General features: G+C 54.6%; 4 protein-coding genes and 1 non-coding gene across 5 annotated transcripts, besides 2 other annotated features; 4 read left to right on the top strand and 1 right to left on the bottom strand.

Annotated features, from left to right (window-relative positions):
• Nucleotides 1-625: part of a sequence feature (possible transcribed region) that runs on past the window's edge.
• A 137-nt stretch (nucleotides 626-762) lies between these two features.
• On the top strand, nucleotides 763-1,677 carry CYME_CMK102C (hypothetical protein; the record flags this gene model as incomplete). Its single annotated transcript, XM_005536467.1, has 1 exon — nucleotides 763-1,677. The coding sequence occupies one exon, from the start codon at nucleotides 763-765 to the stop codon at nucleotides 1,675-1,677; it is 915 nt and encodes a 304-aa protein (XP_005536524.1).
• An 819-nt stretch (nucleotides 1,678-2,496) lies between these two features.
• CYME_CMK101C (hypothetical protein) lies at nucleotides 2,497-3,810 on the bottom strand (the record flags this gene model as incomplete). Its single annotated transcript, XM_005536466.1, has 1 exon — nucleotides 2,497-3,810. One exon carries the CDS (start codon nucleotides 3,808-3,810, stop codon nucleotides 2,497-2,499), a length of 1,314 nt encoding a protein of 437 aa, XP_005536523.1.
• Nucleotides 3,253-5,585, top strand: CYME_CMK100T. The gene has a single exon (XR_002461376.1). It is a non-coding gene; the product is annotated as a hypothetical transcript (transcript).
• Nucleotides 5,295-7,186: a sequence feature (possible transcribed region).
• Nucleotides 7,187-7,279: 93 nt separating this feature from the next.
• On the top strand, nucleotides 7,280-9,580 carry CYME_CMK098C (acetyl-CoA synthetase; the record flags this gene model as incomplete). Its single annotated transcript, XM_005536465.1, has 1 exon — nucleotides 7,280-9,580. The coding sequence occupies one exon, from the start codon at nucleotides 7,280-7,282 to the stop codon at nucleotides 9,578-9,580; it is 2,301 nt and encodes a 766-aa protein (XP_005536522.1).
• A 2,461-nt stretch (nucleotides 9,581-12,041) lies between these two features.
• Nucleotides 12,042-13,682, top strand: CYME_CMK097C (serine--tRNA ligase, chloroplast or mitochondrial; the record flags this gene model as incomplete). Its single annotated transcript, XM_005536464.1, has 1 exon — nucleotides 12,042-13,682. The coding sequence occupies one exon, from the start codon at nucleotides 12,042-12,044 to the stop codon at nucleotides 13,680-13,682; it is 1,641 nt and encodes a 546-aa protein (XP_005536521.1).
• Between the last annotated feature and the right edge of the window lie 2,128 nt (nucleotides 13,683-15,810).

Raw genomic sequence — 15,810 nt, 5'->3', positions numbered from 1 at the left:
TTGCGAATAGCGGATTGCCACGTTTTGGTTGCCTGCATACAGGCCAAGCAGTGCTCCCGTCGTGGACTGGAATCGAGCGAGGTGAACTCCTGTCGCTTCTGGGATATGTATGCTCCTTGAGGGACGCCATTGACGGCGTCATGTGCGCAGCGCGACGGTCTCGCACAGAAACCTGCCTTCTGCGCTGACCCTCAATGTCTCGTTGTCGTCGTGCGATGCAACGGTACGCGAACCTCAGATGCTGGCGCCTGTTGCGCGGCATTCCTTCGAGAAGGCATAAGCTGGAATGGCTTGGCGAGTAGGCAGTTGCGTAGAGATTGTTGAACGTGTTTTGGTGCGGGCGCACGATGTTCAGGATACCGATAACGATACAGGCGGTGTATTGTCGTAGTGACCATAGAATGACTGCTTTGTAGAAATAATGCGGCGTATCGCGAGCTATCTTTGCCAGCATCAGAGCTGTGCGCGACAGTGCTCCAGTCGTTCGCGGTGCGTGCCGGGCATTGAGTGCCTGTGCGAACACGAACGGAAACAAATAGGATATAGTTGTATAATTATATCCAGATGCACAACTCCTTGCAAGGAAGCGTCCGCGACATTACTAGACATCGCTGTATAAATATGCATATTCCTCATCGACTGCTGTGCTGCTGCCAGTATGGCGCCTGAGCAGCTACCCGAAAACTATTGCAATTCAAGCCACCGTACGGTGTCAAGTACTGGTGCACGTCAAGCAGCAACGTGCGCCCTTGTAACTCTTGGATGGAGAACAAGCGCTCAAGGACCGGTGGTGCGCCAGCTACTGTGCAACCGTCCGAGAAGGCAGCACAGTCGCGACCTCAGGTGCTGCAGCGAACTGGTCGAAGCACGAGCTCCGGCCCGCTCGCTGCAGAAGTCTCGAGCGCGATGAGCGCCATTCCCGCACTCGTATCGCAAAAGTTTCAGCGCGGAGCGCGTGAGGGGGCGGGCCCTACGAAACCCTTCAAATCAGAGGAACAGTCCAGTGAAGCAGTACGCACTTTAGCCGAACACGTGCGCCAACTGCGCCAGAAGAAGCAGGAGGAAGGCAGCGTGCGAACCACTGAAAGCTCGGCGGACAACGGCTTGCGCAGACCTCATAAGAACGCACCAGCTGTTATGGATGCAGGAGGTAAGCTCTCTACGCGAAACGCGCGCCAAGTTGTAAGCCAGCGGGTTGCGAAACCGGTTGATCCTCGGTTTGACCCGCTCTGCGGCCGATTCGATGAGAACGTCTTCGAGCAGCGATACAGTTTTCTCCGAGACCTTCGTCGAAAAGCTTTGGATGAAGCAAAAATTAAGCTAGCCGCTCTAGAGAAGCGGTTGAAAATTGCCCATGAATCCGAACGCGATACGCTGCGCTCGCTGCACAAGGAGTTGCGCTCCGAAGTCGACCGACGTCAGAATCAAGTTCGACGAGACGAAGTTACCGAGAGCTTCCAAGCGCTACTTAGACGCCACAAACGAGAAGAGACTGAGCAGCTTGCTGCCGGTAGGAAGACGCGTCCCTTCTTTTGGAAACGCAGCATGATTCGAGACCAGTTGCAGAAGGAGCGCGACGCGTCAATGAAAAAGCATCGAGGTTGGAAACGGCATCTCGAGCGACGAGAACGCGAAGCTGCCGCTAAGGACCGTAAGCTTCTTCGCGATTCGGTGTAGGCGTCTGTAAGTGACAGCTTAGAGAACCTGGCATTCATAGGTAGCATCTACGCTGTATAAGTGGGCGTTGGACCCTTGCAGGATCACCTATTAGTGCCGAAATCATCAAGACGGAGCGGATGACAGCATTTGTGTGGCCTCGTCGAGAGATGTCTGAAAGCAGCAAGCACCGCTGCTGGCGCATCAGGGGGTAGATCCGTGCTAATCGCATTTTCTCAGTGACTCTTGTCGACCTGTATGGAAGCATAGCAGAAAGCAGAGACGGGAAGACGCCCAACTTCCGTCATGGAGGCTGGAGCGCGGCACGCTTGCCGACTTGGCGCAGAATGTCACGTCAGGAGAAGTCAATCGCGTGGTGCCTCTCTGAGATCTGCCACGTAGGTGAGCACGAGCGAGCATTTGCGGCGCTAGCGCTTACTCCGTTGAAACTTCACGAAATGAAGTTGCTCAAGCATCGGTCATGGATGAATGGAGAGCGCAGCGGAGGGAGCCGCAGATGCCAATCCCGTATGAAGTGGACAAAACGCGATAGCTAGGATGCACACCGACGCTGGCCGCTCGATGCCATTCGCTCAACTGTTAATCCCCGATCAGAGCTTTCATGAACGCTTTAGGAAATTGTCACGGACATTGTGCAGGGATTTCCGGCACAGAAGCGACTTTACCCAAGCGACAGCCGGCAAGCTGTTAGCGTTGTCAGGAACGCGCAAAAGCATGCCACGAGCGCGAAATGCACCATCGTTGCGGACACCAGTGGATAGAGCGCCTTAGCAGCAAGCATGTAGACACGTTGCCCGGCGTTCTGTGGCTTTCGCGAATCTACATGTGCCCCGTTGATGCTGTAGCTTGGATTTCATCGCACGGAGGACATAACTGAGCGTTGAGCGACTCTTCCTGTGTCGATGCGATCGTTAGATTCACACTGCGAAGCGCCCTCCATTTTTCAGAGGCGCCATTTCGATAGTTTGCATGTACAGCCACGACGAGGCCTCTCTCGAGCAGGGCACGAACAGCTGGAGACGGCTCGCGATGCCGGTATCCAAACAACACACATCCGTTCGGGAACACCTCATACGGGAGATACATGATGCGTGGGCGCACATACTCTATTCCTGCGATAGACGTCATGTTCTCATACGGTGAACGTAACTGTACCATATGGTTATGAGTCCATTTCTTCAGAACCTTGTTGAAAATGAATTGATCGTGTACAGACTTTCGTTCAGGTTGTAGTTGACGTGCGCGCTCTGTCTTAATGGACTCGTGAACAACCTCTGCAATCAGTTGTCGTATCGCCTGAAATCGTAATCTGCCGCTGCGGGTTCGCTGATCAACGGCAAAGAGCATGAAACCTGTGTTGTACTCATAGGGGCACTGCACCTGCTGCGCCCCGTACAGCTCGGTGTTGCATCCATCGCACTGCATGTAGAGGTCAGCGTCGCCGTATCTAAGTATGGCTCTAACTGGCTCGTGCAGAAACACTACATCGACATCGCAGACGAGCAGATAGAATCGAGATGGAAGGTGCGTCGTCCGCGCAAACATTGCATGCACTGCCGAGAATTTTTGTCTTTCAATTTCATAAAAGAGACTGTTTGACGCTTTCATAGCTTGATAGGAAGCGACTGCCCTAGCAAGAGGGGCACGGGCTGCTCGTATCCGGAGCCATGGAGTGTCCAGGCTCCGCTGCCGTAACCAGTCGAGGACTTTACCGTCGGTGGCTCTTGCCCGGACGGTCACCGGAAGCCGCACGGTGCCCGCGAGGAACTGCGACTGAAGCACGCAACGGTAGTGACAAACCCAGTTCAGAAAGAAAGGTACGCTGCCGTGGTTGATGACAACGAGTGCAAAGGTCACAGCATCGTCGGCGACCTGGCGTCGCGCCGTGTCCCCAGTTGTTGTTGTTGTTGTGCTGACCAGGGGCTCTGAGAGCGCAGCTGCTCCAGCACCTGCGCGACCGTCATTCGCGTCGGGAACACGCAGCCCGGTGCTAGGCGAGCGCACCAGGTACGAAGTCACCCAGAGGCAACAGAGAAGCAAGCCAGCAATAGCAGCGCCCCTGGATAGATAGCGAGCGAGGCGGCGGAGCAGTGACTCCACACGTTTTCCTCCACGCATATGTTGAAAGAGCATTCCATGCGCATCATCTAATGCGGAAGTTGGAACGGTAGTGATGCAGGTTCATGGATAAAGCGCTCATTTCCACGCCTGTTCAGCTCGTCCAGCTGTCCGGGCAAGCATGACATGTGGACAAGCTCGTGGAGTATCGATTCCGCTACATACATGTCAGGCAGGCTATACCTGCCGAGCTGCAACAGGCTTTGGGAGCGTACACCATGCATTGCTGTAGATATGCGCATTCGTTTTAGCGTACATCAGAGCGTCTAGGTTCTCTGTGCGACGAGCGATCGGACGGAGGCTGTCGAAAAGGTATTGCCTTTGACTGGTGCCGTTGCTGTGTATGCGAGCATCGGTTCGTCACATCGCAACCGTATCGCGCCTAGGCGTGGCATCACGCCGGTATCCCATCCCCGAAACGCTTGCTTCGAACCGCAATCTTCATAATGGGAGAGTTTAGCCCAAGTTCACTGGCAACGCGATCGCCCGCGGTTGACATGACAGCATCCTCATTTTTCTTGTGAATGTGAGTCCACATGACGTAACTTGCTGCCCATGGTCAGGTGCTGGGCGGACTGGATGCGCTGGTGGTGCGAGTCTGTCTCGCGAATCATGGTGTACTGATGCGAACGAACATCGAATAACGGAGCATCATTATCGCTCGCTTGTTGGCAAAGAACATCGTCTTCAGAGCATACCCAAGCCGCTCTCGCATTGCGGGATTTCCCAACCGCACCATACCAGTGCCTTGCTCCAGTCTGGAATCCAACTCCCTCTCTGCTGACCACTGAGTTTTCCATCGAGCGTCATCAGCGTTTCAGCAGCGCACCGATACTGAGTACTGAACGACTGCGTCGAAAGCTCGCTCGACTCAAACCAAGACTCGCTTCCGCGTGTTGATCGAGCGGCTCAAGTCGTAGTATGGAAAGAGCCTGGGCGCCTAGGTGCTGGCACATTCGCACCAAACGAGGTCACCGAACTTTGACGCTGTCGCCATCTGACGTTCGTTCGGCGTCCCGTACACCACCTGGTGCATTGGTCTCTGTTTCAGGCTCTACGAGGTCACCGAACTTTGACGCTGTCGCCATCTGACGTTCGTTCGGCGTCCCGTACACCATCCCGTGCATTGATCTCTGTTTCATGCTCTTTTTCTTCTCGAACTGGATTAGGCTGAACCCCAGTTCGTGATACTTGTATGTTGTCGTGCATTCGTCGACGGGATCTGTACGGAATCGATTCTTGTGCCTGTCGCACGCTCGCATCGAAGGAGCACGAGTGCAGCCCGTGTGCTCCAAAAGCACACCCCGTACCAGAGGTTTCAGGCATACCGCGCGCCTCGTCGATGATTCCCGTTTCCGACGCACCGAACTAGGCGGTGTGGATGTACGCTCCTTGGCTCCGCACAATCGATGCCATTGGCGACAGCAGCACGGTGTCATGTACCTGTGTCGAAAAGCGTCCGCGTGCTGCATTCGGACGCTCGTATAGGCGCTCTGAGTGCACTGCACGAAGCATCCGCCGCTGCTCGATAGGATGCTTTGATTGCCGAGATAGCCCCTGAGGTAGTCACTGCACCTGCTGGTACGCCTCCTGGTGTGTGTGTGGTGCACGACGCCCGCTGGTACCGAGTCGTGGAGCAGGCTGAGCAGCGACACCTGCTCGCGGTGCTGATCGCCGGTTCTGCCCCGCTGGGCTGGAGGCACGGCGGCAGTCGTGACGCACTCGAACTCGGGATCCACGCCCGCCCTGAATACTTGCTCTTCATCTATCTCTATGGGCGTAAATCGAGTCCTGTTTCGAGACGCAGGCCTGGGTCTCACAGAGCACATCCAAAGTGATATTCGGTCAGTGTCCGTGGTCGCTGTAAACGTCTTTGGGCTCCGAGCGCGTAGGCGAAAGAGCTTGGACGAGCTCGGCCGATGCCCGCTGCGGAGCAGTACGAATGTGTCCTGGTTGCTGCGTAGATAGACCGGGCATCGCGCACCAGGAAGGCCACACGCGACAAAGAGTGTCTCAGCGGGTACCCTCATGGGTCCTGGTCTCGTAACCATGGACCATATCCACTAGACTGTTGAGGGAGCGGGGGGCGCTCACGTTCCCGGAGGCAGTCTGGTATGCGCTGCCCAGCGCTATTTACGGAAACGGAGTAGCGCGAGATGCCGGGAAGCCAGGCATCACGGTTCAGCGACCATTCGGACGCGACGTCCATCAAGGAGGCGAGAGTCTCTCGGGGACGGTGCTACGCTATCGCTCACGGCGTCCGGCTTGTCTCGGTGCCGGGGACGCGAGCGAGTCGTGTTTTCGAAACGTGTCCGTGGGCGTAGAAACGGTTGTTGGCGACGCAGAGACAGGCCGCATGCCGCTGGATGAGGCCGCGGAAAACAAACTGCTACAAAGAGCAGCTGAACACGAATCCCAGATGCGTACGCCGGTGCTTCTCCCGTGCTGTGCTAGGCGGCGCTGTCCAAGGACAGGGCATCAGCAAGCGCGATGGAGAAGCCTCGAAATGTTTCAACGCAGGATGAGGTGAGGAACGACGCCGTCTGTGTGGCGGTTTGTAGGCGACCGCTCGCCAGCATCGGCTCCTGGGCTGCTGCTGCTGCTGCCGCTGTTGTTGTTGGTGCTGTTCTTTTTGTCGTACGCGCATGTCGCTTCCTTGCGAACAGCGGATTGCCACGTTTTGGTTGCCTGCATACAGGCCAAGCAGTGCTCCCGTCGTGGACTGGAATCGAGCGAGGTGAACTCCTGTCGCTTCTGGGATATGTATGCTCCTTGAGGGACGCCATTGACGGCGTCATGTGCGCAGCGCGACGGTCTCGCACAGAAACCTGCCTTCTGCGCTGACCCTCAATGTCTCGTTGTCGTCGTGCGATGCAACGGTACGCGAACCTCAGATGCTGGCGCCTGTTGCGCGGCATTCCTTCGAGAAGGCATAAGCTGGAATGGCTTGGCGAGTAGGCAGTTGCGTAGAGATTGTTGAACGTGTTTTGGTGCGGGCGCACGATGTTCAGGATACCGATAACGATACAGGCGGTGTATTGTCGTAGTGTCCACAGAATGACTGCTTTGTAGAAATAATGCGGCGTATCGCGAGCTATCTTTGCCAGCATCAGAGCTGTGCGCGACAGTGCTCCAGTCGCTCGCGGTGCGTGCCGGGCACTGAGTGCCTGTGCGAACACGAACGGAAACAAATAGGATATAGTTGTATAATTATAGCCCAACGGATGTTTCTGTACATAACTGCACTTTAAGGACATCGATCTCGGTACCCCGACGCCGCGAAGCGACCACGCGCTGTCCGTAGCAGCCCTGCGCATACGCCGGCGACCTGATAACGCACCTGCGCCTTCGTCGCGAAAGCGTCTCCATTCTAAATTTACCCATTCCAAGCGTTTACTCTCCGGTGCGTACCCTTATCGCACGACAGCGAGCGCTGGTTTTCAAAGCAACCCGTGCCGAGAGCATACCCTCTGCGAGCAACTGCATGCCTAGTACCGGACTCATTCAGGCAGCATTCGTTGGCCTTGTCCAGCTCCCAGTTCAAGTTCGCGCTCGGGGCTTTGACGTTCCTGGGAAGCAGCGGCGTTGCTTCCCCTGCAACCAGCGAGTGCTCAGATTCAGAACTGTGCATCGGCAGCGGGGCATAATTCGAGAACTACGGGCGTGTGCACACAGGGTGGAGAGGTCGCGAGCCACAACGTCGCTGATGCCGCCCCAGGAAGTTGACGCTGCGTTGGCGTCGACGCTGCGTGCTAGCGGCGTTTCGGCGTCGCCAGAGTACCTGCGCAATTCTGCGTTCCATATTCCTGACTATGAGACTTACTGCGAAATGTACACGCGTTCCTTACGTGACCCTACTGGGTTTTGGTTAGAAATGGCGAGGAATAACTTCTATTGGCGGGACCCTAATGCAATCACACCAGACAGCGTCTACCGCTATAACTTTGACGTGCGCCAAGGACCCATTCAAGTCGAATGGTTTTTCCGAGCAGAGACTAATATCTGCTACAACGCGCTTGACCGCCATGTTGAACAAGGGCTAGGCAATAGGGTTGCGCTCTACTGTGAGGCAAACGATATGGACGACATGGATACACATCGTGCGATAACCTATGCCGAGCTGCTAGATATGGTGAAACGGATCGCTCGAGTGCTGCGTCGACAGGGTGTGCGGCGCGGGGATACCGTTACGATCTACATGCCAATGGTGCCCGAGCTACCAGCCGCGATGTTGGCATGTGCGCGTATTGGAGCCGTTCACAATGTAGTGTTTGGGGGCTTCTCCGCTGAGGCGCTTGCAGGGCGGCTTCTCGATGCCAGATCGGCGGTGATCCTCTCTTGTGATGGCATCAGACGTGGCCCGAAACGAATCGAACTGAAAGCGACGGTCGATGAAGCGATCGAAATATGCCAAACGAGGGATCCCAGTTTCCACGTTTCTTGCCAGTTGGTGCTGCGGCGTTTGGGTGAATCGATGCTACCAAACTTGACGATGCAGGCCGGACGCGATGTTGACCTTCGCGTTGCCATGGAAGAGGCTGTCTCTGGACCTGATGATGCCATTGAGTGGATGAAAGCCGAAGATCCGCTCTTTCTTCTGTACACCTCGGGCAGCACTGGGACACCCAAGGGTGTCCTGCATACCACGGGCGGCTACATGGTTAATGCCGCGCTCACATTCAAGTACTCGTTCAATTACCAGCCCGGTGATGTGTACTTTTGCACCGCTGATTGCGGGTGGATCACGGGCCACAGTTACGTAGTGTACGGACCCATGCTCAATGCTGCGACCCAGGTGCTTTTCGAGGGTGTCCCGACATGGCCGGATCCCGGGCGACTCTGGGCCATTGTCGACAAATATCAGGTGACGCACTTGTACACGGCGCCAACTGCGATACGTTCCCTGAAAAAGGCCGGCGACGAGTACGTCAAAAGATACAAACGGACGTCCCTCAAGATCCTGGCCACCGTTGGGGAACCCATTAACCCGCAGGTCTGGGAGTGGTACCATCAGGTGGTCGGCGACAGTCGTTGCAATGTTGTCGACACCTACTGGCAGACAGAGACTGGCGCACACGTTGTGATCTCGCCTCCAGTTCGTGGCTTTCAACAAAAACCTGGATCAGCAGGTGTACCGTTTTTCGGTATTCGATTGGCGGTGCTTGATGACCGGGGCAAGGAGATCCCCTTTGTACCCGGCCAAGAAAGTGAGGGATATCTCTGCATCCGTGATCCGTGGCCCTCGTGCCTGCGCACGATATTCGGAGCCCAAGCGCGCTTCGAGAACGGCTACTTCAAACCGTTCCCCGGCTATTACATGACTGGCGATGGCTGCCGCCGCGACGGTGATGGATATATCTGGATCACTGGACGAGTCGACGATGTCATTAATGTGAGCGGACATCGAATCGGCACCGCAGAGGTGGAAAGCGCACTGGTACGGCATCCCGCAGTTGCTGAGGCAGCAGTTGTTGGTATGCCGCACGAGATCAAGGGCGAATGTATTGCGTGCTTCGTTATCTTGGCTGATGGCTATACACCGAGCGATACACTGCGCAACGAACTTGTGCAGACGTGTCGCAAAGAGATTGGCGCCTTTGCCGCACCAGAGCGCATCATCTGGACGCCAGCACTGCCCAAAACTCGCAGTGGAAAGATCATGAGGCGAATTCTGCGAAAAATCTCCGAACAGGGTCGGGACTTGGACCGCAGTGTTCTCGGCGACCTGAGCACCCTTGCGGACCCGAGTGCTGTCGACGCCGTCATCCAGAGTTTCCTATCATGAGCGTTCCTGGTCCAGCGCTGCGCTGTTTGAAGTTGTTCGAGGAATAGGACATTCTTAGCGTCCAGGTGCGATAAAGGCAAGCTCAGCGTTTCATGCGCTGTGATGAAGGCGTCAAAAAGTATCAGCTGGGGCAGGGTTGAAGCGCCTCCGGCCTTGCACTGCCGCACATGCGGCTTTCGATCTGTGCGTTGGTGCTTGCAGGTTAGACCTCAGTGAACCGCATCGTTGTCGGTTCCTCGTTACTTGGGCGCATAAACTGCCACCAAGTGACAGACACAGCGAGTATCGATTCTTGTATTTTCGAGATGCGGCTGGAGTTTAACGAAAGTCAGTGCATCTCTCTGGGCGCAACGCCTGCCCAACGCACTGCGGAGACGACGCAGTTTCGGGTCGCAAGACGTGGAGCGTAGCATTTTTTCCATTTTAAAGTTTGCACGGTACGGGAGATGTGTTCCAGCGCCTCAGCGAAGGAACAAGTCCGGCCTTTGGAATGCGAGAGGCTGTTTAAGGGAGCCGCTGAAGCGAGTCCGGTCCCATTCAGGCTTGCCTAGAGCAAAGTCGGGACGCAGTATGTCGCATCCGTTGGACTTCAAACCTGACCGGTAGGTACTTCAAGTGCGGGTCGAATACTACGAATGCATGGCGCGATAACCTTCGTCAAGAAATGAGAAATCGGGAAATGCTCTTTGATGTGTATGCAGAACACGCTAGTTTAAAACTCAAGGCCTCGTAGCGTCTTTCAAGTCAAAAGTGTTTCATCCCCGATTTGGTGTGTCGCAGGAGATCGAAAACAAAAAATGCGATGTATCGGTTTAGATCCTAGTCGAATTGCCTGTATGATACATATATATTCTTTACTGAGCAGTGCAGCGCAGGACTGCATTCATCTTTCATGTCAGGCATACCATTGTATTCTGACGATACAGGGACACTGAAAGAAGGAAGGATATGCTCTCTGGGACAAACTCTGATATTCTTGAAGGTGCTTGCGGTCAATGGTAGAAAACGACCCGTTGATCATCGTAAGAAAAGCGAAAGCGATGATCATAGCCAGCAGTGGCATTTCTGATTCTCAAGATCTTGTTCGTGCAGCCCTGAAAGCACTCGGATACAGTCGCATAAAAAGAGTCCTGGTTCACACCCGGTCATGGTCCATCGAAATCGCAACTCTAGTGTTCCTGGAACGTTGCGATCTGCATGAAGCACAGGAACGTCGGTTGTTTTTTTTCAGTCGATCATACTTTCCTCGGATGAGACGGTCGAAGCGTATACGGGTATTCGCAGAGACGGAGTTCTTTGTACGTACAACGAACTCGAAGAGAGCACCGACATCATCATCTGTTCGAACTTTGGTAGATGCATTTGTCGGCCTCAGTTTCTCTCGTAGAGAGGGCGTATACATTAGCTCCCAACTCGTCGAATCATGGAAGATTGTTCTCTGACTTCTTGCGACGTGCATCTATTGGACACCGTGGCCTTTCAACATTCTCTTTCGAGCTTTTGCTGATTCTATCGGGGACAGAGCTGCTTTTCATTCCTCCTTAGGCTCCGAGGTCCATATCTATAGAAGGAGCGTTTTCTATCATGACACATATCATAATAGCTCCGATGGGCGAATCGCAAAAGCTTCCACCACGGTAGCACCGAAGCATCTTTCGTCTATCCTGCGTAAATCCTTGTCTTTCCGAGAAGTTCCTCACCTATGGGTGTGTACAAGTGCGGCCGCTTTCAAAGATTAAAAAATCTCTGGGACGAGCGGGCATATGCACTTCAGACGGCCGGCATAGAGACACGCCAGTGGATCGCTTGTGCGATAGAAAATGACAGAGAGCTGACTGAGCACCAAATGGCAATGAGGGCACGAGTTCCAGCTTTCTTTGCAATGGCGCGTTCTAACAGAGGCTATAAACGCGAGATGTTCGTGAACCGGGATTTTAACGCTGTACTCAATATCAGGCTATGTGCGGTGCTGAAAACGATACCCCAAGAGCTGACGCGATGTGACTTGGTTGGGCAGCCTCTCAGGCTCATCGGATACAACGAGAAGCTGAAACTGATCGAAGGCGGCCAGTCAAAAAAGGCTGCGAGGCCTCTGCGCGTAAATACATACATATTCACCCTCCATGGCCATCAAACATGTATCGTTGTCCTCATCTATAACGTCTGGGTGGTTATGCAGGTCCAATTTCTTTCACGGGCGTCAGATCCCCACTCCAGCCATAGGTGCAGTATCCCGCGATCCACCCGAGCACCTCTTCATGCGGCGTGCCGGCGCCCCGGATCATCGCCGGCGAACGCTCAGTACAAGCGCCCTTCGTGCTTGCGCTTCGCACCAGAAGCTGTTGAAGTGCACCAGAAGCTGTTGAAGTGCACCAGAAGCTGTTGCAGTGCACCAGAAGCTGTTGCAGTGCACCAGAAGCTGTTGCAGTGCACCAGAAGCTGTAGCGCTGGGTGGTGAGCCATGGAACCTGCTCGTGGAGGCGAGGAAAGATCGCTCACCTCCTTCGTACATTCGATAGGTTTAAGAAAGAGAATGCGATGGATCCAATCAGCAGGGAACTGGTTGCGAGTGCTTCGTACTGGCTATCCAGCAGTTGCCGGGTCCATTGCGGAGGCACGGGCAACGCGTCCGTACCGAATGCGAGGCTGGCTCGGTGACGGCACCAGTTTCCGACCCAGTGCGTTTCGTTGTCGACATTCTGATAGCCGTTGCGCTACTCCAACAAACATGATGCTGACGCGAGTGTCTGGCACGCCGCCACCGGTCGACCTTCGGTACGTACGAGATCACTTGGCGCAGGTCCAGGAGAATATCCAGCGGCGCGGAGTCGACGTCAACGCCACCCTTGTAGTGCAGCTGTATGAGCGTTTCTGCGCGCTTACGGCGGAGGTGGATCTAGTCCGAAAACAGCGCAACGAGGTGGCAGCCCGCATGAAGAATATGCAGAAGCTCTCGCCTGAGGAGCGCTCCGAGTGTATCGCACTTGGTAAGCAGTTGAAAGAGCGAGTGACTGCGCTTGAGGCTGAACTTGCCGAGACCGAGCAACAACTCTATGCAGAAGCAGTACGGATACCCAACCGGACCCATCCTGATGCTCCTGTAGGCGGCGAGGATCAAGCCCGACTCTTGAGAATGGCGGGCAAGCCTCGTGATTTTACAGACTTTTCGCCGAAAGACCATGTGGAGTTGGCGCAGCGACTTGATATAGTGGATTTCGAGGCCGCCGCCAAAGTAGCTGGGGCGCGCTTCTATTTTCTTCGCAATGCAGGGGCAATGCTCGAGCTGGCGTTGGTGAACTGGGCAATGCAGCACCTTACCGGTAAGCACGGTTTCATACCTCTGATCGCACCCGACCTTGTGCGCGAGGAAACGGTTTGGGGTTGCGGATTCCAGCCCCGCGGCGAAGCGTCTCAAGTATATTCGGTGGCAGATACCTCGTTATGCCTGGCGGGCACAGCGGAAATACCGCTTGGGGGATATTATGCGAACGAGATACTCGACGAGACGCAGCTTCCGATCAAGATGGCAGCCGTCAGTCACTGTTTCCGTCGTGAAGCCGGTGCTGCCGGCACCGAGACGCGCGGTCTGTATCGAGTCCATCAATTCACCAAAGTGGAAATGTTCGTGCTTTCAAGACCAGAGGAAAGCGATCGAGTTCATCAGGAGCTTCGATCTATCGAGGAGGAGCTTTTCGATGCACTTGGTCTCCATTATCGGGTGCTCGACATGCCGACTCGGGAACTGGGAAACCCGGCCTATCGCAAATTTGATATTGAGGCCTGGATGCCGGGTCGCAACGCCTTTGGCGAAATCAGCAGTGCAAGCAACTGCACCGACTACCAGGCCCGGCGTCTGAATATCCGATACAGAGAGCAGGTTTCGGAAAAACTGCGCTTCGTGCATACACTCAACGCGACTGCCTGCGCAGTGCCTCGGATGATTGTGTCTATTCTGGAAAACTTTCAGGAAAAAGACGGTTCGGTTACGATTCCGCAAGTGCTTCGACCGTTTCTCGCTGGATTGGAGCGCATTCAAGTGCCGCCCGAACGGCACACTCCATCCCGCATCACAGAACCGGCTGGAGCCCAGCCAACACGTTGATCAGCGGATGCGTTCCGCATGCCGGGCACGGAACGAGTTCTGCGTCGCCGAGCGTTCCGTATCGTTTCCTTCGAACTGACTGAGGTGGCTTTCTTGTCGATGGTGTTTTTGCGCTGAGAATCACAGCGCGCACAAGCACGTAACGGATGGAGGTCGCTCTGCAGGTATCTTGGAGCCGGCTGCGACTACCGCAAGGATGAAGCACTCGAACAGTTTGTTCGCTCACATAAACGCAGTGAGAAGACACTTCATGTCATGGTGACCTCACGGCAAACGACACTATCGCAAACCATGGTTGATACGGCGTGTATGATTCATCAATGACTTCATCCGCAGATCCTGCGCTTCTCAGGAGCGTTTTCACGTCTACTGGCCCAGAGCGGTCGCGCTCATTGGTTGCGCCATGAGAACAGAGGCTGTGAGCTCTACGGTGACGGCATCGAGTCCGACAGATGACAGGTGTTGCGTTAGCCTTGACTGCGTCCATATCCCTGCACCGAAGCGTCCAAGAACGGAACCCCGTGAAATGCATTGGAGTCTGTTGTCGCCCGTTGAGCAATGCCTGCTTGGATGGCTGTTCTTGAGCTTTCGGCTGCGTACTGAGCGTTGCCTCACATACGATGACATGGAACATGCACGCTTGAAGTGAACCTTGAGGATGCGTGCTGAGCCTCCTTGAACCTGAATGCACTGCAACAAACCGTAGGAAGCGATCATCGCGATACTTGCTACAGCATTCCGGACATGACGCGAACTGCTACGTCTTGTTCGGTAGGGAGCAGCGTCACGGATCTCTGGCAGGGATGATTCTCCTCCGAGGCCTTGCTCCGAGCGCACGATTTCGGTGTCGCTCCTGGATCGCAGACGAGTGCAGGTTTCGTACAAACATCGCCGCTGTTGTGGTGGAAAAGCGTTCCTGTAGCTAGGTGCGCTGCAAGTGTGTCGGATTAGAGTGGAACGCTCAATTACCCGATATGTTCCTGCTTTTCGATAGTCTCCGAACTTGTATAGCTGTGCGGCATGGGTATGCGAAGCACAGCAACAAGAGCTTACGAATGTATATGCGGATTTCAGGAATCTCCGAAGTCTCTAGGGAGTGGCTCGTTCGACACTGTACCGCTGGACTTTGCTGCGTCATCGTCATCAAGATGATTCGCGACGCCTTCGAACACGGGTTGGTCATTGCACCGATACTATTATCCACTGCATACGCACGAGTCTGGAATCTTCTCGTTCCCTTACAGGTAGCATGCTCAAACCTCGCATGCTTCATTTTTCGGTCTTTCGGTCGCAAGTTGTGGGCGAAGCGACGCAGACCGCTGGACTGACGAGGAAAAATGCCCAACGTCGTCTCTTGAGGACTTGCTCGCGAACCCATTAGGAAAGTTCCCAGAACTTCTACCATTCAATGATGGATTCCGTTCGAAAGACGTTTCCACCACCGATCGCTCCGGCTATCAGCGAAACGGCATTCGACGGCAGCATGATATATTTCTCATACGATATGCTGCTCGACGCTCACGTCTCTGCTCTTTACACGGAATAGAGTCCTGGACTCGGATGGCAGGCATCGCAGCGATCGCCGACGCTGCCTGGCAACGTGTCACGGTATGCTGGGAAGCTTAGGTGTGCACATTTCGTATCTTACGATCAGGTTGTCTTGCATCCTCTGTTCCATGCATCTGCTGTATCATCGCATGAACGTTTTCTCAAATAATTCCGGAGAAATGCGGCTAAGTAGTAGCCTTGCGCCCAGAACTCCTATGTATACTTGCTTTACGTGGTGCGTTAGAGCTAGAAAAGCCAGACGAGCTTTGTACGAGTGAGCAGCCTGGCGATTCTTCATGGTGTCACGTGCCTCAATTTTTCGTAGATTCTCCTGGCAGATGTGTGATAGAACGAATTTCGTGGCAACTGCTTGCGGCAAATCCTTCCGCCCCAACAGGCTTTTCTTCATGTACGTTGCCGTCCCTTTTCGAAAGCATATTGCACTTCGTTGTCTGTTGGAATCTTTCCATTCTCGTTTTCTTGGTAGCGTGGCATAAGTTTGGTCGCTACACGCTACAGACAATTTTTTCTTGAGATTCAGAAGCATGGGGTGGACGGTGGCTCGGAAGCTCGCATTCTC

Source organism: Cyanidioschyzon merolae, chromosome 11, assembly GCF_000091205.1.
Source record: "Cyanidioschyzon merolae strain 10D DNA, chromosome 11, complete genome".
Taxonomy (NCBI): domain Eukaryota; phylum Rhodophyta; class Bangiophyceae; order Cyanidiales; family Cyanidiaceae; genus Cyanidioschyzon; species Cyanidioschyzon merolae.
This window is presented reverse-complemented; position numbering and strand designations above follow the sequence as displayed.